Source organism: Chrysoperla carnea, chromosome 2, assembly GCF_905475395.1.
Source record: "Chrysoperla carnea chromosome 2, inChrCarn1.1, whole genome shotgun sequence".
NCBI classification, from domain to species: Eukaryota; Metazoa; Arthropoda; class Insecta; order Neuroptera; family Chrysopidae; genus Chrysoperla; species Chrysoperla carnea.
In genome coordinates, this window is record NC_058338.1 from 6,189,553 (window position 1) to 6,211,871 (window position 22,319).

Below are 22,319 nucleotides of genomic sequence, written 5' to 3' on the forward strand. Positions count from 1 at the left end.
ATTAGTTTTCCTGTAATTAATGATTCTTTTTTCAGCGTATAGTTAGCAGGTAGGAAATTAAATCCACTTAATTTTTATGTTATTCGAAAGGAAATCATTTGGGAATTACGATAAACACGGTTTCAGAGTTTGGGAATGTATAATTAATTAATTACACCTATTTTTTAGTTAATTGATAGGTTATGTTAATTAACCGTACATTAATTGTTATATAGCAGTATGGCGCCAATATTCAAATATTACTGAATAATTTATTTTATAATTTATGTAAATGTTAAGTTTTATTTTGCCTTAAAACTGTTCTTATTCAATTGGAAATCGTTTGGGAAGATTTAGGAATATAATTTTATTATTTAGGACTGATTAGTTTTCATTTAATTAATTAGTTCTTCAAAGCGTATACTTAGAAGGTAAAAAATTAAATTTTCACCATTTTTACGTTATTTGATAATAATTTACATGGAGACTGATCTAATTAATTTGGGAATCATATTAATCACGGTTTATCTTTATTAGAATAAACAGTTAGACTATCAATAATAATATTTCTCACAATTATTTAAAACTTATTCTCTACGTTAAAATTGTATAAAAAGTTGTAAACCTTGGTTTTGATAACTAGCTTTTCGCATTTTTTGTGCAAAGTACTAGTGCAATTATAAATTTGTTAGAAGTAATGAAAATTTGTGCAATATTTGTGGAGTTTTATCCACTTTTTTAAGGCTAGCCATAATTTTATATATTAAAAAGTTTTTATTTCAGCCATAGTCGGCGAATAATTCGTAACATTTATATTAAGTAATAATTTTACTCAATTCCATAAGAGGCAAAGTATAAATTTAACAAACTGGGTCAAATTTTCTATATTGGACATTTATAGATTAAATTTGGAGAACTTAATGTTTTCTAACTTCTAAGACAGGGGTTCTTAAACTTATTTCGTCTACCGCCCACTTCGAGAATCAATTATTTTTCAGCACCCCAAAGCGTGTTATATCAGTTTTATCCTCTATTGTATTTAGCCTATAATAATTAGTCTTAGCCTCTGTAAGTCTCTAGTGCCTTCAAAGGGTCGCTATCGCCCACTTTGAAAAACACATTTCTAGCGTTTAGTGGACCTTATATTTATTCTATAAAATTCGCCTTACCGCCCCCTGTACATCTATAGCGCCCACTTTGAGAAACACTGTTTTAAGGTCTAGTGTAGGTTCTTCGTATCTACGGAGGAAATAATTCCGGGTCCTAATTTTTCAATTGAACATTAAATAAGACGAACTGATTTTACACTAACGTATTAAAGACGCTCTTTGTCACAATAATTTTTGATGATTACCATTACATTTCTACGTAGAGATATTCTTATCGCCTGTACTTCCTTAAATGTTTGCCATAAAATAAGAGGCGTATTTAGTTTAAGGTCAGTGAGGCTTGGGCCTAAAGCGACAACATTACAGAGTTTAGATTAAATTGGTTTTGATTTAAAAAATTGTTATAGAAACCCGTTGATACAAAAATAAAACGCATAAAAAGCAAAGCAAGCACCATAAAGAGTTCCGAGCGCCACACAAGGGGGTTCTAAGTTCATTTACGAAAACTAAAAAATGCGCTGATGCGTTTTTTCAGAACAATAACTCAAATATGACGTCATTATGCTCAATTGAAAGCGCAGTCTTTTCGAAAAAAATCGTAAAGTTTGGTAGACTCGTCAAAAGGAAGTCACTCACGAAGTTTCAAGTATGTATTCATCATAATAAAAAAACCGTAGTGTCCCACGGTCTATAAAGTACATGAACTCAAAAATTTATCGATAAGTTTCTAGTAGGCATACAAATTATGTCTTTGAAAGTGTCCAACTAGAGAAAATTTAAAATTACTCCAACATCCCAAAAATTTTCTTAAAAATGCTTTTTTTTAAAAAAGAATCAAAAGATTAAAAAAATTGAAAATTTGAAATAAGAAAAAAAAATTTAAACAATTATAAAAATTTATTTTGGAAAAAAAAATTTCTAATATGATGTTTAAAGAAAAAGAAATTAAAGTTTAATCTGACCAGGATTTGGTTCTACAGGTTCATCTGATTCCGGTACAGTTAATGGGAAATAAATTTGCATATAACGATGGTACGTTTGTAAATCATCATTCGAGAATACAACAAATATAACTCGTTCAATTTTATCAGCATTCTTGCCTTTTTGTAAAAATGTTCTTACAGCATTTAACGCCACACTTGTAGCTTTCTCCATGGGATATCCATACACACCCGTTGAAATTGATGGAAATCCAATTGTTTTTATATTATTCTCTACAGCAAGATTTAAACAATTTGTGTAACAACTTTCTAATAATTTTGGTTTTTCACCGATTGGACCAACTGTGTGAATTATATCTAGAAAGAAAAAAACAAATCAATCTAATTTGAAACTTAACTGTATCGCGCATAATTGGAAACTTTGCGTTTTAAAAATACAGAAATTGCATTCATTCATGTTTCAAAACAATAGTCTAGTCAACAAATTCAAATTGGTGAAATATAGAGATAAGAGTCGTCAAAATACGTGTAATGGCTCGTTAGATTCGGAATCTATAAAAATGTCTAGCAAAATTTATAGACAATTAAAAGATGTTGAAACTCGACGAAGCATATTATTATATAAAACAAAAATTTGTGTACCTTTCCTATCAATTAAGAGAGTAATTAATTAGGTTAGGTTAGGTTAGAGTGGCTGTCCTGGGGTGGGACACACTTAGAGCATAGGGTCCGTAGTGATACCGTAAATGGGTTGGCCCATCCCCGGCCACTACTCCATGAACCATTTGGAGCTGTTTAAGAACAGCAGGAGGGCTTTGACGTCGACTGACTTTAGGTCGGAGAGGTCTACAAAGAGAGGCTGGCTCAAGTAAGTCCATTTCCTCATGACAAGAGCTGGGCAATGACAGAGAAGATGAAACATTATCTCCTCCTCGTCACTACTGTGACAGCTCCTGCAGTAGTCGTGATACACTGCCAGGCCTAAGCGTTCAGCATGCTTGGCGCCCAGCCAGTGTCCTGTGATAGCCGCAAAAACTTTGCGAACAGAAGCCATATCTGTCTTGTAGTAATACAAGTACGTTCTTCCCTCCATCTAAGATTGGCCTTTTTCAGAATATCGTCTTTCAGAAGTAACTTGCAGTTCGCAAATGGAACTCCCGGGTATTTATTGATGCTTGTGTCCGGCAGCATCGTGCCATTTCTGGCAAGCTCGTTGGCTTCACAATTTTCTGGAATGTCCATGTGTCTCGGTACCAATACCAGGTCTATATTCATTCGTTCCGCCAGCTCATTTAAGGACGTACGGCAGTCCTGTGCTACCTTTGACCCTCTGAGCATTTAAATTGAATAAATTTTAAAATAAACTTTACGTACATCTTGCAGGTAACATATACCCTCCAGTAATTTTCGCTTTTCCCGTTTCACAACCATTTAATGAAATACATTCTTCTAAAAGTGTTTGTCCTGCAGCTCTATGAATGGCACCATCAACTCCACCACCCCCACGCAATGAGTTATTTGCAGCATTAACAATTCCATCAATCTAGAAAAAAAATATTAAATCACTTTTGGTAATCGATTGGAAATTTCTAATATCGTCTATTTTTATACCTCTAAAGTTGTTATATCACCTTGCCAAACAGAAACTTTATTCGCTAATTCTATATTCCTGATTTCATCTAACGTAGGCTTAATAAATCCTGCATCTTTTGGAAAATTCGTAAATGATTGTATTTCATTCTTTTCAAAGTATGCTTTCCATGGTAATATCTTTGAAAGAACAGTTGAATTTTTTGTTGTGTATAATTTTCGTTTTTCTTCAATTGATAATTCTAAATATCGTTGTTTTTCTTCTTGCCATCGCGTCATTTTGGCAGCTGTAGTACTAAAATGTTTTCCAAAATGTATAATTGATCTTAACCCTAATGTCAAAGTAAAATAACCCGGTAATTTAGAATACATAACCTTCAAAATACGAATAATGTCACTTTTGTTGACTTTTAACGTATCTAGTGGAATTTTTCTATTCGATGTACCATAGACGATGTACTATTTACATCATCTTTATATCTATATTCATGTTGTAAGAATTTTATAACAAACAAAAAAAATTGGTTCACATCATGAAACAGGGTCTTTAAAATTGATTATTATACTTATTGGACATTAGATGTTTATTGTGTTTAACTGAGGAATAGAACTTCCTCTTTTGATATTTTGATAGTTTTCTAAGAGATATCCTTTAAAAAATCCCGAAAAAACTCTTTTGTTGTTGATGTTATTAAAAACTTCATTATTGGGTCATTATGACCCACAACTTACAAAAATCAGATTAAGAATTTGATTGTAATAATGATTTTCCAAATTTTTTCGCTTTTATGTTTTTGAATGCAAAAATTCCGATTAATATTTAAAATAGGGTTGCCAAATGAAATAATAAAAAAAAACCCAGAGATCATATCACTAAAACCACAGATTACCTGTTTTTTTAAGGTATATAATTTCATGATGACGCTTGACGCGACAAATTTGGATTTCACCTAACTGAAAAAATTGAACTATGTGCAGCGTCAAATTGTAAAAGATGTAACTGCATGATGATGCTTGACGCTGTCTTTGAGCGTCATATTAGGAATCCACCTAGCTGAAACAAATAGAATGATGCCCAGCGTCAAATTGTAAGAAGGAGTGACAAAAAAGTTTATTAATAAACCTAAACCGACCACGTGACCTAATTTGACGCTCAAACTCAACGTCAAGCGGCATCATGAAAATACACCTTGATTAGAGCTCCACTTTACTTAGCCGCTCATTAAAACCCAATCATGGTGCATTTGTTAACTGGTCGAATAGTTTTTGAGATATGGTTTAAGATCGATCAGCTTCCATTCTTATATATATAGATTGTGTGCAAGTGAGGCTTATAAATTTGATAATATAGATACCACTCTTCAATCATCAATACTCTAACTATAGTCGTCTCTGTTCATCAAATGATGGATCTTCGGTTAAATTAAAAAAATTTGTTGTTATATCATCGTCAACCTTATATTTTTATGGTATTATTATAAACTACAAGATTGAAATATCCAATTGAAAAAGATAACCTATATGATTCATCTTTTTTTTCAGCCAACTTTGACCGATAAAATAATAATAAAGATCCTGGTGACCTAGGAATTTTTTATGATTTTTGGAAACTTTGTTATTCAAAAAATGTATTTATAAAGTTTTATGGAAATCCCTAGTTTTATTCAATTTTGCATTCGTTGTGTAATAATGATTGCCTATAATTCACATTAATTAAAAAAAAAAGAAGCATTCTTATAAAATATTGTTGATAATAATTTGTAATGTATAAATAAAAGTTCCCGATTTCCATTTATTCCATTAATTAATTAAGTCATGTCTCATAAATATCAATAAAAAATCGAGATCATTGCCAATGATAAAACATAAATAAATAGAATTTTGACCGTTTAGTTATAAAGCACTACACTTGTTTAACATTCAATAATAATAAAATAAGATCAACAGTTATTATATTTAATATAAATATATAACATCTCTATTCGGAAGCGCGTGCTCGAGATGTAATATCATATTTTGTGCTTATCGATCGACTTAACGCGCAAGTTTGTGTTGGTGGTTAGAAAAAACGACATTAAAAAGAAGTTATAACATACTATAAAAAAAAATTGTTGCACCTTTTTCATATGCTTGCGAATGAAAATTCTATTTTCATTTATTATTAACAATTATTCCCCTTAAGGAAAACTAGAAAACAACAAGACACACAATGACACATATTAATTTCTTCGTTAAATATTTACTCGCATGTAAGTACTTTTAAGATTTTTCTCTATTGTTGAAATTGAAAATGAAAACTTGTTTTTTTACACAATTTAACTGTACAGTAAAATCTATGAATAATTTTTGTTTGTGTTTAGGTTATTTATTTACATGTGTGTCTGCTTTAACATTGCCTTATTTAACAACTCGAAAACCACGGGTCACAAAATATATGACGACAACACCAAGTAGTACTCAATATCCGGTAAGATCTTTAAAAAGTTTTTTTTGCCTTTTATTTAAAGATTATTTGTTAAGCCATATAAATATTTACATGGGTATGCGCAATACAGCAGCAATACATTCTCACTTAAGCTAAGTAAGTGTATTTGGATGTAGAATTTGATTCAATTAATATTAATCGGTTATTTTATTAAGCTATAATGTTTATTAGTTCATATTTGCAGAGCCGTATTTGAAAAGTACAGTTTATTTTTATTTAAATAAGAGAATTAAAGGCGGTATAATTTTGATTATTGAATCCTTTTATCTGTATTTTGAATTATATAATTGTATATCTGATTTTCGAAGAGCCATCTATGAATTAAAAAGGTTATTCACATTAGTAGGTCAATGATTTCTATTGAGCGATTCGCGACTCCCAGAAACTATAGGAGGCACTTTAATAGCGGTTGAAGATGGTATAAACATCTATCTCCGTAGAAAAAACAAATTATAAAAGTATCTATTTTATCCGAGAATGTTTGTAAGATCGCAGCACCGCGGTAGTTAAAAAATGAACTTTTTATCAGGTGTCCCGCGAATCATTTTCATATTTAAATCAGTAGAGGTCAACTCAGTAGTTTGAAGTCGCAAATAAATGATTCGCGTGGGCATGAACTTTCCCATTCGATGATTGGTTATATTCTTAATCATCATAGTTTTTAATAATGTCCCATTCGTTTCCTTTTTTCCGATTTTCTTCTGGTTCCTTATCAAGTTGTTCTAGATTTTTCTTTGTTTTCTTTTTCTTTATGGATCATAATCCAATGCTTACGGATAAAGTGTCCATTCCAATTTATCTATCTAGTGTTCAATGTTAGAATAAATTTTCTTAGTCCGAAATATTTTCAATTGTTTTAAGTCCCAGCATATGGTGCTGTTTTAAGTAAAATTTTATATGTGCAAATGTGGAAAATACTCTTTCATCATCTTCTGGGCGGTTGATCGATATAATTCAATATTTTTCATTTCATAAGGTAATGGGATAAAGAAATGGATAATTAAATTATTATCTTTTTTTGAAGTTTCCATATTCAGTTTCAAAAATCCAATATCACATTTTAACTTTTTGAGATGCTCGGTTTATTAAGTTAGTCGCTTTTTCTACGTTTTTATATATTTATCTCCGTTTATCAGACTCATAGGTCTAAGTCCACCGAAAATTGTTTATGACGTGAATGGATGAACGGGAATTATGTGACTGAAAACTTTAACCAATATCCTTTTGTCTAACCACGAGTTATCTTTAAAACAGGCAGAAATCCACCTTTCCGAATTGTTGTCTAGGTGTTAATAGTTAATTTGGTCTCCTGAAAAAGTCAATAAACATCTTGTTATATTTCTTTTGTCCGTACGCCTCTGTCAAAATCATATTTAAATACCCCTCTGACGGTTTATAACAATCAAAAACAAGGACTTAAAGTGAATAATAATATGAAGTTTTAATTTTTAGGGAAGTATTGAAAGTTTACAAGTAGCCGCAAGTACAACAACGACAGAAGCGCCTACATCAGCTGTTTTGTATCGAGTAATTGCTAACAGTGGAGCAACATGTATTTTAATTCGAACTGATGCATTAATTAGTATTCAGTACACGAGCACCGATGGTGAAGTCAAGGTAATTTGCCATATAGTACAAATTGTTAGGCTAGGTTGAGGTTTTTATCATACATAAGGAAAGGATAAACAATAGGGATAGAAGTCAGATGATAATATTAAAACAAGTGAAAACAAACAATTGACTGAGTTAATTGTTGAAATACCATGTATAGACAGTGTTGATTACGGAATCCTTTGTTTTTTCACGTCATGTAAGTAAAGAGAGATAGCCGCTCTTAGATATCCAGACATACATACGTGTCATACATACATGACTGATAATTTTCGCCCTAACGAGTGAACAGTGATGTTTACGAAAAAATGTTTAAAACAAAAGTTTACATTTAAACTTTTATTCTACCTTTAACGGTTTACAAGATGGGTCCTATAGACCCAATTGACCTATGTTGCTCATTTACGCAGTCGGTCTCACTTTTTACGTCTTGAGCACGCTGTTCAAAATTTCAGCTTGATATCTATTTTCGTCTCTGAGATATCGTGTCGACAGACAGACAGACGAACAGACAACCGAAAATTGAATGGTTTTTTTTTTTTTTTTTTTAAATGATGAATACATTCTTTAAATTTTGTGAGTGACTTCTTTCTAACAAACTCTCTTCTTAATTCTTTTGTTAATTTTTGGTAGTTATTTCTTATTTCCAATGAAATATTTCTTAATTCTAGGAAGGAGATGCTTTTGTACCAGAAAATGCTCAAGTTACTGGTGATTGTGATAGAAATGAAGACGAGGCTATAATGAGTATTGCATGGCCAGGATTTGTATTGAATTTTAAATTTGAAAAAGTAAGTTATTTAATATAAACTTATAATAAATTCATTTAAATAATATTATTAAATTTTTTATTTTTAGACACCTGGCGGTGAGCGATGGTATTTAGACAAAGTGGAATTGGTATTTGATACAGAAAATAGAATATTCGAGCATATGATTGATCGCAAACATAGTGAGTATAATTTTTTCTTACCCCAACAAAATGGCTCATACAGAAATACTTTAATTAGTTTTTTATCCTGAGGTAACACACTTTATTTTACTTTCAGGTAAACTTATAAGATTGTCAACAAGTGAAGAACATAGTGCCATGTTATTCCCTACACCGGTTGGTAAATCGTACACTTGTGAAGATGAAAAAACAGTCACCTTACGACCTGCCAATGAAAAAGCAGCCTACTTTAAAGGGATCCTTTATTTGCGCCAATTGCGAGTTCAACCATTCATGTATAAAAGTACAAATGATTTCGGACCACAATTCGAATGTAGTGTAGCTGGATATATGCGTGATGAAACTGCTCCAATTGCCGTTGGATCAACTTTAGCCTTAGCAGTTTTAGGTACTATTACCGGTTATGGGCTATTTAGGTATTTTAAAATTAAAAAGGTTCAATACAATACAATGGAATAAAATTATTAACGTAAACGGATCTAACCTCAAATATTTTCTTTTATGTGATTATTGGGTTTAAAATATTTAGTTTAGTCCAAAACCCATTTATTTGATACCAAAAAAAAGTTATGGAATTGTTTGAATTTACAAAATAAATAAAATAATTAGTAAAAGTGATTTAAAATAAAGAAATTTAACTAATTAGTAAGTTTGGTAAAAACTTTATAATATTTGAAAGAAAATTTATTTTGTTAAATGCGCAAGTTCCAAAATAATGCATGCGCTCAAAATGTTTTTAAAGAAGTTTTTTATTTAATATAATTTTTTTTAAACAATTTAATTAGATATAAGGTAATTTTTGATGAATTGAGTAAGCTCCCTTGTGTCAGCCGAGGACACTATTAGCCAATTGGCTATTAGCCAAGGACACAGGAGAATTCACTGGCAGTCTTCTCTCTCGCTTCCCCATATCGCATCCACTAACAGGATAGCGTTTTCTATCTGTCATTTCTCTATGACCAACTGTTAATGAGTGTCATTATTGCAAACTGCAAATAAAAGTACCTATAACCCATCATACAATGTCAACCTCAAGAACATGTATATATAAACTGGAGTGGAGAGAGAGGAAGGAAAAAAGACGCCTATCTGAGGGGGGTTTGTCCTCGGTCATTGCTGTACAGTACAAAGTACGCAACGGCCTCGATGATTATACCTCGCCCATATAGGAGCCGTGATTCAGACACAGGCGCTTATAGCTCCAATTTGGAGTTTCACGTCCTTTTATAAAATCACAATCAGATGTAGGTTGATCAAGAACCTACAGACCTACATCTGATTGTCATTTTATTGTCAGTCTATTTTTATATCAGTCTATAACAGATATCATTGACTTTTTGACAAATATATATGTTCTTTCGTCTTCCGTTGATTTTACATATTTCATTAATTTTTATAATTTACTAATTCCCTCTTTCGAATTATCATAAGACTTTAAAATATTTCTTCCAAATGATCGGATAATTGACTTTTAGAAACAAGTTCAGTTTCGAATAAAATTTAAAAATTACCTTATATATATTAAAATTTCAGTGTATTTATATTAATATAAAAAAGAAAATGGTATTGGTCCTACAACGACTGATTGTGAATCTTAAATTATGAATAAATTTTTACTTTTCAAAAGCAATATACTTATTAAAAAAAAAAAACAAATTAAACGTAAAACATATCATTAAAAAAGTCCTTGTTATATTCAAATTGTTAAAAATGAATAATATCTATTCAAAATTAATTACTATTTGCAGTAAAAAAAGTATTTGAGATTATTAAAAATTTAAATATTTAAAAAAAAAAAAAAATGATACCTCTAAATAAATTTACTGTAGTTACAATTTAATAAAGCTTTCAATTATTAAATTTACAAATACATATAAATATACGTTTTTTTTAATTTGGTAACTCAAAAATGGAGACTCTTAAATATAATTCGTTGCAATAAATAGTTTAAATGTCATTGCTAGATGTCTACACTTGATGGATACATATCTAAATAATTATTTGCTCACAAAATTTGGGAACTGACATATGGGCGGGGCTAAAACAACATGGCTGACATAAAGTTACAAATTTTAAAAATAACATAATAAATAATACATTATTATGACCAATTAGTTTCTACTTTGACAACCAGGTGTCATGCCTCCTTTTGTTAGATTCCAATACAAAAATTAAAATAAATTTTACGGATAAAAACACATTTGAGTTATCAAATAATTATTAAACATTTGACAGATACAGTTTAATCAATATTTTCTTGAAGATTGAGAAAATAAAAATTGAATTTGAATAATTAATTTTTCGTTTAAAGTTGAAGAGTGACGAAAAATCAAACTATTGAAATCCCTACGTATGGATTTTACAGAACTACAACTTAGAAAATTAAAAAGTACTATTTCATTAATCCATATGGTACGTTTTGTTTCATTGTCTGGATTAACGATTTAGTATTGTACTTAAATTCATTAAATAGTTTGAATATTAATAAAAGTCTTAAAATAATTTTAAGACTTTTTAGACTTAAGTTTGTTTAACTAAAGAAAAGAAAATTGCACCTCTGTGTTTTCGGACATTGCTCTCTATAAGCTTTTGTTACATCATGGAAATAATTTTGGTGCTAATCATATTTGGAATTTGAAACAAAAGATAATGAAAAACAAATAAAATTAAATATACTAAGCTTTAAACAAAATATATAAAATGGCTGGAAATTTGTTTAAAACTTAATAGTCAAAAAGTATTCTGTGTTAAATTATTTTATTAGCTTTGTTAGATATTTAAGAAGAATATTTTAAATTATTAATTATTAATTATATGCATGAAATGTAAATATCATATTTAATATTATATAGTGTATAAATGTTATTAAAAATTATTTTAATTTATTGAACAATTTTATAAGAATAAAAGGGACTTGATCAAACAAAAGCCATTTGCTTGAGTAATCTACCCGCGTTGTAGACATTATAATTGACCTGTTGTGGTCGATCATCTTCTGATGCATTATTAAATAATACAGATCTTTCGATCATTCTTCATCTAGCTGCTCGAGCAGATCGCTATTTATTTGACGGAACCAAAATGAAAGCAATTCAATTGCGATACGAAATTGTTTATCATATTCTAGGCAATTCGATAGCAATGTTTTGGAAAGCAATTCCACAGACACAATCTGAGAAACTCAAGGAACCTTCTTGTGTGAAGATACATGTGTCAACGATGTTACAAAGTGGTTTTTATTGCTTTTCTGTCGTTTTTTCGTTTTGAATACGACCGGATGTGTATGGATCAGTTAGGAAGTAAAAATTATATTATATTAACTTTATTAACTTTAATTTTCTTTTTACAGAAAGGAGATAAAAGTTTAAAAGCCAATTTGTGTACTAAGAATACTTACGGGGCATACGGAGTCAATAGGTGTACAAATGAGAGACACTTTCAAAATTTATAATTTTTTCCTGGAAAACCTCTTAAGTAATAGCTTCTTAAAAGGTTTTTCTTACTGAATAAAAAATTGAGTTAGATATCGTCAGTTTATTTCTGTTTAATCGAAGCTTATTAAAAAGAAAGTTGCGTTCGGTGCTCGAGGTCACAAACTTGGATTGTTCATTGAACCAGCATCATAAACAAGTCTGCAAAAAATCAGAACTAGCGGATTTGACGCAAGCTCTGATGTATAAAGTTACTGGAGTATTACATATACGATAAAAATTGAATCTTTCATTTATATAAATATATTTGTATTGTGCTTCGATGTTAAATTTCTTTCTTATTCAAAATATTTGTTGTAAATAATTCTATTGAAACCTTGGTATAGATGATATTCGGTTTATTTAATAAAAAAAAAATATACCTGAAGTTTCAAATTGGTTCAGTGGGACCAATATTCATTCATCCAGCATCTTCTTGGAGGAGGATATATATGATTCCACTCTAACGGCTTCATGGCCTCCACGACCAATTAGTGTTTATTCATTGTTTAATCATACCCTACTAGAATTTAAATTTGAAAACAGATGGTATCCAGCATTTGACCCGGTGCTTTACGGAACTATACTTGAGTTATTTTACCGAAGCCAACGTTTTGAACTAAAATGTGTTTTCTAGCCTAATAGTACAATTTAATTGATTCGAATTTATATTTTTGCTAAAAATAAGTTATTTTAAATCAGAATTAAAAGATCGGACCACTTAAATTAAACTGTGTGCTTTAAAAACGTATTTTGTTTAAATGTTGGCCTGAAATTTAAGAAATCGTGATAGCACCATAGATTTATGTGTGTATTTAATATTAAGAACTTTTTGTTTTACGTAAAGCTGCTATCTTCCCCAATATGAGTGAAACAATCTGCGTTTCTATCGATGGGGGAACCCTTTTCTTTCGCTTCAGTTCTTGTCTGTAGAACATTACTGATACTTCTTACCATTATTTTAAGATAAAAAAAAACACTGGTAACAAAGAATTTCGAACTCATAAATAAATATTCATATTTTTAGGATTAGAATTTTTAATAATAAGCACATTTTTTTCAAAATCGTGTCTCATTTGAATGTGCAAAACAAAACTGAATTTTTATCGTATGTGTAGTAATAATTATTAAGTAAACTGAACATTTGAATCAAATAAAAAAGGCTTTTAAGTTTAGTTTACTTATTACAGAGAGCCGTAAGGTATAGATATCTTAAAATTTCGGAATCCAAGAAAAGTCGATGATCTTTATAAAAACTTTGCGACTGCATTGTTTAAAGCTTGTTTAAAGCATTTTAGTTCCCGTGGTAAATTCATGAGTTTTTGTACCGAATAAAACATAAGAAGAAAGGTCCGATAAATTTTGTTTTCCGTTAATTTTCATGCAAATGACTTGAAACGTCAAATTTTTCCATTATTTGACGTTAAATACTCCGAATTTGAATCGCCAATAGCTCGGAAAGTATCGACCTTTCGAAATATATTCAATAACACTTTTTGCTTAGAATTTATCCCTATACCGATTCCCTTCTCATTTCCACCTCCAAGAAGAGGTGGCTCCGACTCCCTGGGCATGATCACACAAATTTTTGTTTTTATCTTTTGTAAGTAAGCTTTAAACAATGTAGTTGTAGAGTTTTTATAAAGATTCATTTACTGTTCTTGGATTCCGACGTATAAATCTTACGGCTCTCCAATATTATCTCACACTCAAATTTATCCTAAAATTCCAAATGTCAATTTATATTTATGTCACATTAGAAAAAATTTTAATAAATTAAAATAATGATTATAATGTACATTTGCCACGTTACGGTCTTCCAAAAAAAAAAAAAAAGAAATTAAAATATTATAAATACCATACTAAAAACTATTATTAATTACTAAAAATATAAATATATATATTAATTAGATGATAAATAAATAAATAAAATCTCTTAAATAAAATATATTATTAGTTAACTCAATGTGAAATGTATTTAATAAAAAAAATTATCATATAAAAAATGTAAACACATTTTGTTGTTATAGTATTTTAAATGATAGGCAACTTCTATTACACTTTTGTTATACTTATTGTGTATAATTGATAGATTTTTATTATTTTAAATGATAGGCATCTTCTATTACACTTTTGTTATACTTATTGTGTATAATTGATAGATTTTTATTATTATTTTACTGATTTTTTCATAGGCGAAATTTTTTTCATGATTACGCGCAATTAAATATTGAATCTATGGTAAAGTTCTTTCATTGAATATCTTATCTATGATCAAAGCTGTTTTTGTGAAAGCTGCATTCATATTAACTAAGCGGTGAATATATTTGATTTGTAATAGTCATGAAAAAGAAAAAGAGAAATTTGAAACGCATTTTTATTTCGCCTATAAAAAATCTGGGAAAAAACAAACCGTGTAAAAATAATTTTGGGACATCTTGAAAATTGATTTTATTGTATGTGTATAAACCGTTTTTAAATCTTTCAAATGTCTTAAAATTATTCCAATTCAATCTGGTTTATCCATTGCTTTGATGCATCAAAAAAGACACACATTTTTTTAGCACAAACCTTGTATAAATCATCAAGCATCAAAGATCAAAGATAAAAAATGAAAATTTGTTTTTCGAATTCTAGTACTCGTTCAAAATCTCCGTTGGGAATAAAATTCGCAAGAGATTGCAGTACAAGACGGTTTTATTTAATTTATCATTATTTTATTAGCTGTATGTTCATTCAGTGCTGTATTTTACGCGGATTTTACAATCTATGTGAAATTGTGAAAGCTTTTGAAAGTTATTTTGTATTATAAATTAATTAATTTATAAAAAAAATTATTATTAAGTTTAAAAAACAAAATATTTTTTATATTAATGACGTAAAGTTTAGTTTATTATTATTCAAATTAATAAATTATGTTTCATATCTCGATTAAATATGTCTGATTATTGATTGATTAATTTCATTATGTAGATATTATATTATTTATCGAAAATATTATTTATTGAAATATATTTTAATTCGAATACAAACCTGCTTCTTCTTGTTTTTTATGGCACCTCTTTTCAGTTTTAGTTGTGTTCAATATGCTTATAGAATTTTTCAAGATACACAAATTTTTGTTTATAAAGTTTTTGATATCATATTTTTGGTACCTGTAAGGAGGTCCGAAACTAAGGCGCAAAAAAAAGCGTATGTTATTATTTACATAAAGTTAAAAAATTCGTTTTTTTTTGATAACACAGGCAAATTTGATCCGATCTAATTGGAATGTTTTTTGAAACCCACTAATTTTGGGCCGTTCTTTTCAGATGTGATGTCAATTTGTCGCTAGCTATCACTGTTGTGCTTAATTCCGGGATCAGGGTTCCATATTCTTGAAATCTATTTCAGCTAGGTTAATTTTGATGACAAATTTGAAAAGCACGACCCAAATTTAGTAGGATTACATACTTTGTTTATCAAAATTGGATAAATTTTTAATGTGATAGAGCAAAATTAAATTTTTTGGATTTTGATGACGTCATCAAGTTAAAAATTTGATTTTTTCATAACACAGGCAAATTTGATCCGATCTAATTGGAATTTTTTTTGAAACCCACTAATTTTAGGCCGTTCTTTTCAGATGTGATGTCAATTTGTCGCTAGCTATCACTGTTGTGCTTAATTCCGGGATCAGGGTTCCATATTCTTGAAATCTATTTCAGCTAGGTTAATTTTGATGACAAATTTGAAAAGCACGACCCAAATTTAGTAGGATTACATACTTTGTTTATCAAAATTGGATAAAATTTTAATGTGATAGAGCAAAATTAAATTTTTTGGATTTTGATGACGTCATAAAGTTAAAAATTTGATTTTTTTATAACACAGGCAAATTTGATCCGATCTAATTGGAATTTTTTTTGAAACCCACTAATTTTGGACCGTTCTTTTCAGATGTGATGTCAATTTGTCGCTAGCTATCACTGTTGTGCTTAATTCCGGGACCAGGGTTCCACATTCTTGAAATCTATTAGAGTTAGGTTAATTTTGATAACAAATTTGAAAAACGCGACCCAAATTTAGTAGGATTACATACTTTGTTTATCAAAATTGGATAAAATTTGGATGCGATAGAGCAAAATAGTAGGATTACATACTGGGATTGCCAATATGGTACTTTTTGATACCTTTTCATGATTTGAACGATTTTCCACGTTCTTAGACAATTTCTTGTAATTTACTCGAAAACTATCACATATATACAGAGTATAAAAACATAAATATGTAATACAAATATTTGTTATATTACACCGGATATTAAAGTGTATATGCAGTTATTAAAATTACCATCTGTATATATTTTTACATCATCACTAGGACATAGAATAATGTAGCGTAGCGTCGTTATTATTGTCAAAGCATTTTTTTCATTCATTTCTTTGAAAGAGCTGCTGTTCTGTTTTTTTGCTCCTGTATGTAGTAGCTGTGATTCTGTGATGATGAGAGTGTGAACAACCAACATATACCGTACACACATACTATTCTAGTATACTATACGATATAGTACATACGTAGGTATAGTATATTTATGATAGTATATATATAGGATAGAATTTATAGATAAAAGAGTATCTCAGATTACAAACTAACAAATCACATTGCTCTCTCGGGCATTCCATACAGTCACTTACAATGACTTTAATGTAATATTGTTCATATATATATATATTATATGCAGTATATATTGTACACATAGAACATATACATGCTACAGTTAAACTGCGATAAGTTGGGCTTTTAACAGTCGAAAAGTTTTCTACATATAATATTAAACATTCGACCATAACATTATATATAGCGAAATGTCTGTTTATCATGACGTAAAAAGGCTTAAATTTAAAGAAAAAGATATTTTTTGTTTCGGGGATCTACTTATGTAAGCTAAAAGAGGCAGTGGCGGTGAAAATTGAACCAATTTTATGATAAATTCAAGATCAGCAACTTAAAAAATCTCCTAACATTAATTATTTGGGAAGAAACTAAACCCAAAAACTCTCTTATACGTTATTAAAAGTCTTAATTTGCAAAATAATGGTCTCTTTCATTTGGAGAGTCTGTCGGACCTCTAGAAAGGGAGGGGAAGGGTTACTTTAGCATTTTGAACTTTATAATATCTTTAAAAAGATATCTAGTTTACTTTAAGACAAAAACCCCCTTCATACCCATGGCACGGAAGTTAAAAACTAAAAAAGCTCCGCTTTAAACCATATAGACTTTTTATACCATGTATATATGAAATATACATAGTATATTAAGTTTAGTCCCAAGTTTGTAACGCTTAAAAATAATGATGCTAGGAAAAAAATTTTGTCTTAGGTGTTCATAAAATCCCCTAATTAGTCCATTTCCGGTTGTCCGTCCGTCCGTCCGTCTGTGGACACGATAACTCAAAAACGAAAAAAGATATCGAGCTGAAATTTTTACAGCGTACTCAGGACGTAAAAAGTAAGGTCAAGTTCGTAAATGAGCATCATAGGTAAATTGAGTCTTGAGTTCGTAGGACCCATCTTGTAAACCGTTAGAGATAGAACAAAAGTTTAAATGTAAAAAATGTTCCTTATCAAAAATTAAACAACTTTTGTTTGAAACATTTTTTCGTAAACATCACTGTTTTCCCGTGAGGGTGCCAATTAGGTGGAAATTTTATTATATGTACTAACTATACTTGATTATCAGTTATGTATGTGTCACATGTTTGTATGTGTTATGTGAGAAAGAAATCAACACTGACTATGCATGGTATTTCAACAAATAACTCAGTAAATTGTTTGTTTTCACTTGTTTTAAGATAATTTCTGAAGCCAATGTAAAAACCGCAAGTCAATACATCCAGCAAATAATTTTTTCGTAGGAATCAAAAAATTCTATAGGTACATTTATTGTACTAGTTAGATAATATCAAATAAAAACTTACTTCGAAGGATAAAAAGGCAAAGTTTCAAAAGAAGTTTAACTGCAATTCGTTTTATAATAACGTGTATATATATAGTATATAACATTATAAAGAGGTGCTAAATTTGAAATTATACTCTAAATTTGTTTGCAAATTAAATTTTATAGTGATTGCTAGACAATTCATTAAAATTTATAATAAAAAAAATATTTTATATACAAACACCTACTACATCAAATTATTTATAATATATTTTATATACGGACATAATTAAATTTTTGTTTTAAACTTTTTGAACGATTTTTAAATTTTTCTCTTCCTAGAAAATAATTCATGAGAATATGTTCGAAAAAGGACTATGAAGCAAGGTTTTTGTGGCTAAATCTTGCCGCCTAATCGTCGCGAAATTTACCATTGGGTCTCCGTAGATTAATAGGGTACTATCGTTAGTCAAAAATAAATCATGAAATTTGGAAAAAGTTAAAATTTATGTAAAAATATACTTAAATATTCTGATTTCGAGTCATAAAAGCACATTTTTCTTTCAAAATATTAAAATTAAAAATCGTAATTTTTAAACTGTATATCACGTGACATAAAACGCGGGTAAGATCTGCTGTGATGTCATATCGGTATGAGTCATAGATCATCAATTAGTTCAGTGCAGACAGCTGGGTATAATATATAAATAGATAATATGTATTTATATTTATTATAATCAGATGTCTATGAATATATCTGTCAAACTTATTTGTGTTATTTCGTATAGTGATACCAATATTACGTCATCAAATTGGATGCCCACGTTTTTGACCGTTTAAAAAAGGTTTAAAATTTAATTTAAGTTTTTGGCAAGAAAGCGTGTGTGTATTTTTCCGAAATAGATTTTTGGTGGCTTTTTATTAGCAAAATCAACATTTTGAAGTACTTTTTCAAAAATAGTGGAATACCCTATTGAACTAATAGTACTCTAGTCTATTTATGTAACTCTATGTAATAATATGTTATATATTTGGCTTTTCCAATTCACACATATATGTAATCCTCTTCATTCGTACATAAATACGTTTGTCATATTATGTATATATATATATATATATATATATATATATATATATATATATACTAGCTATGAACTACCCGCTTTGCTGGGCAACATCCCCACTTGCACCCCCCCCCTCTACATTTCCTTGCGTTGGATAACAGTTTTGTAATGTACACGTCATGCTCTTTTATTTGATACCCCACTTTGGTATATTTGTAAATATTCGATAATTCCTTCCCACTTTCTCGCTACACCTTTCTACCCTCCGAAGGTTAAAAGTAGATAAAAACAATAGATCTTTGAAGCTGGTTGTACATCGTGTCAATATTTGAGCTTAATCGATGCACAACTTTTTTATTTTTTTAAGCATATCCATTTCAACCCCTATTTCAACCCCTTACTCTACTATAATATGGATGTATTATGCATAAAAACCTTCCTCTTGAATCACTCTATCTATTAAAAAAAACCGCATCAAAATCCGTTGCGTAGTTTCAAAGATTTAAGCGTACATAGGGACATAGGGACAGAAAAGCGACTTTGTTTTATACTATGTAGTGATATAACTACCTAGTATATAGTAGGTACCTACCTACCTACTATAATATATAAACTGTTGTTGTTATCTCTTTTAAAGAGCATACAAGCTCATAATATAATATAATGAAGAGGATTTGCGACATTCTTACATGACGTCTGACAATAGAAATAGGATCATATTACTTAACACATACACAACATATAACACACAAGTATCCTACACTACACTCATTCAATGTTAGTATAATATAGTATTAAGATCGTGAGCCTATTCGTTGTGTGTGTAGTCATGGTAGGGACAATAAAATCAATGCCAGCGCTTCCAGTGAAAAATTTTGGACGATAAAGGAGGCTATTATGACTAATTTGCAATTCTTTATATGTTAATGTTATAGAAAATATCAAATTAAAATTATTAAAAAACATTAATTAATTAAACTTAATGCATTAAAAATTGTGAAAATAAGAAATCAAATTGCATAAATATTATTTTTCAAATGTAAATTCTCATAATTATTTATTTAAATTTGTAAGACAATAATATTAAATTTTCAATGTAAGTCATAAATGCAATCCATACAATTATATATATGCATCTATACAATTCTATAATTAAAGTAGGGTATCGTTACCATGGAAACGCCTCCAATAAAACTCACAGACGGTGCGAATAAGATTTATTCTAATGAGCTTAAAACAAAATTCTGTAAATAATTTTAATCTGAATTTAAATACAAAAAATGGTGGAGGTGCAAATAAGCTATATGAGATATCAATACTTACAAAACATGTATTTATTTGCGCTCCCACCATATTTATTAATCAGTATCGAGACGAGAAACAGCTTAGCAAATCAGAAATCATTTATATACCATGTATACATGAAATATATCATGGTATACTAAGTTTAGCTCCAAGTTTTTAATCTTGTATTTATGTAATATTTCAAGGTATACTAAGTTCAGCCCAAAGTTTTTATACAAAGTATAGATATATATTCTCACTCACGGTGCGAATAATGATGAGCAAGAATCACGTACAAACCTTATGGAAAATGGTTTCAAGGTTTTTATTAACCGGTAGCGACTAGGTGGAAATGTTTTAAACTTTTGTTCCATCTCTAACGGTTTTCCAAGATTGGTCCTACGAACCAAGACCCAATTGACCTATGTTGCTTATTTACGAACTCGCTATAAAAATATATATTTTATCTTTATTAACTCTTCAAATAGGTAGACAAAAACAATCAAATAATAGATTCATTATGGGCTTACGGCCTAATATGTTTTGTATACTTAATAAATGTGTGTATGTTATGTGTGTTGTACGTTTTACTATTATGCTATTCATTGTCACCAAGTTTTTTTAAGAGCAGCGTTGCTGCGTGGTTCTATGGGAGAAATAATGCAGTTTTGTCAATAGACGACAAGCGATGGTGAATATCACATGAATTTAATACTGGGAATACCGTCAAATATGTTATTCTAACTTGCGCTACTTCAGAATTACGCGATTTCTAAATCTATCGGTGTTCGTATTTTAATGTTCCCATAAATCAGTAAAAAGTCGAAAACGTTCTCGGATTAGAGATTAGAGAATATTATAAAGTTATACAGTTTGACTAAAAATGGGCATTTTTTAACTATACGCTTAACTATTTAATTTAAATTCATAAATGAAAAACATTAGTTGAATAGAATTATTTTGAGGTAGGAAATAGAAGGCCATAGTCTAAAATTGTAAAAAAATATTAAGCTATCCTAGAGAAACATAAATTGGTTCAAAATATCATTTTTATCTTTATAAGTGTTTTTTCTCAAAATATACTTTGTGAATTTGAACGCCCTTATTGCAGACTATCTTCTCAATTGTTTTCTTTGCTAATTAATATCAAGGATTCAATTAAATCAGGCGAATTAAAAAAAAAAATGAGACAATTTTTGGCTTTCCTAAAGCCTTTACTTATGTTGATTCAATGTATAAACAGTTTTGACCTAGTCTTTCTTACATGTCCCTCTTAATCCATTTGTTTAATAGTTAATAATAACATACTTTACTATTTTTCTATGCATTTGATTATGCAATAATCCTTGTGTCCGTATTTGTATAACATACACGTAAAATGGTACACGTAATACCTACTATAAATATATTCAAGTCCTTGTACCATTATATTATTACTTTGACATTCCTTGTAAACAAGGATTTAGAATTTAGATAGGATATAGAACTTTGTTATTTACATGCATTGTTTGAAGTGTTTAGAACTTATTATATTCATTGGCATTATATTATTTTTTAACGGGGGTTACTATAAGTAATTACAACCTCATCCCGAACTTGGCCGTTTCATATTGAAATAAAATAATAATACTCTCAAACAATTTCCTAACGATTGGAACAAATACAGCTAAATATTTGTATTTATAATAGAATGGGATTGAATTTAAAATATGAATTCATTGATACAAAATCACTGAAGTTAAATAAACAAAATCATTAACTTCTATATGAAAGAGATTGATTTTAGTTTAAAGTCATGCATTTTATTGATGAAAAATAAAATTGTACTTACTTGGAATTGTGTAAATAAAGCGAATCGTTGAATTAAAAGAAAGTATCTTTGCGTTTGCATTAAAAAGACTATTTGATTATGATG

At 29.3% G+C, this 22,319-nt stretch overlaps 2 protein-coding genes across 2 annotated transcripts; one reads left to right on the plus strand and one right to left on the minus strand.

Annotated features, from left to right (window-relative positions):
• Positions 1-2,001: 2,001 nt before the first annotated feature.
• Positions 2,002-4,024, minus strand: LOC123292349 (macro domain-containing protein CT2219-like). The gene is made up of 3 exons (XM_044872973.1): positions 3,641-4,024; positions 3,404-3,572; positions 2,002-2,386 (listed from the first exon to the last, which is right to left on the minus strand). Exons 1-3 carry the CDS (start codon positions 3,989-3,991, stop codon positions 2,034-2,036), a joined length of 873 nt encoding a protein of 290 aa, XP_044728908.1. The 5' UTR covers positions 3,992-4,024; the 3' UTR covers positions 2,002-2,033.
• Positions 4,025-5,478: 1,454 nt separating this feature from the next.
• LOC123292348 (lysosome-associated membrane glycoprotein 5) lies at positions 5,479-9,131 on the plus strand. The gene is made up of 6 exons (XM_044872972.1): positions 5,479-5,868; positions 5,980-6,086; positions 7,557-7,721; positions 8,387-8,506; positions 8,574-8,667; positions 8,765-9,131. Exons 1-6 carry the CDS (start codon positions 5,829-5,831, stop codon positions 9,124-9,126), a joined length of 888 nt encoding a protein of 295 aa, XP_044728907.1. The 5' UTR covers positions 5,479-5,828; the 3' UTR covers positions 9,127-9,131.
• Positions 9,132-22,319: the final 13,188 nt, after the last annotated feature.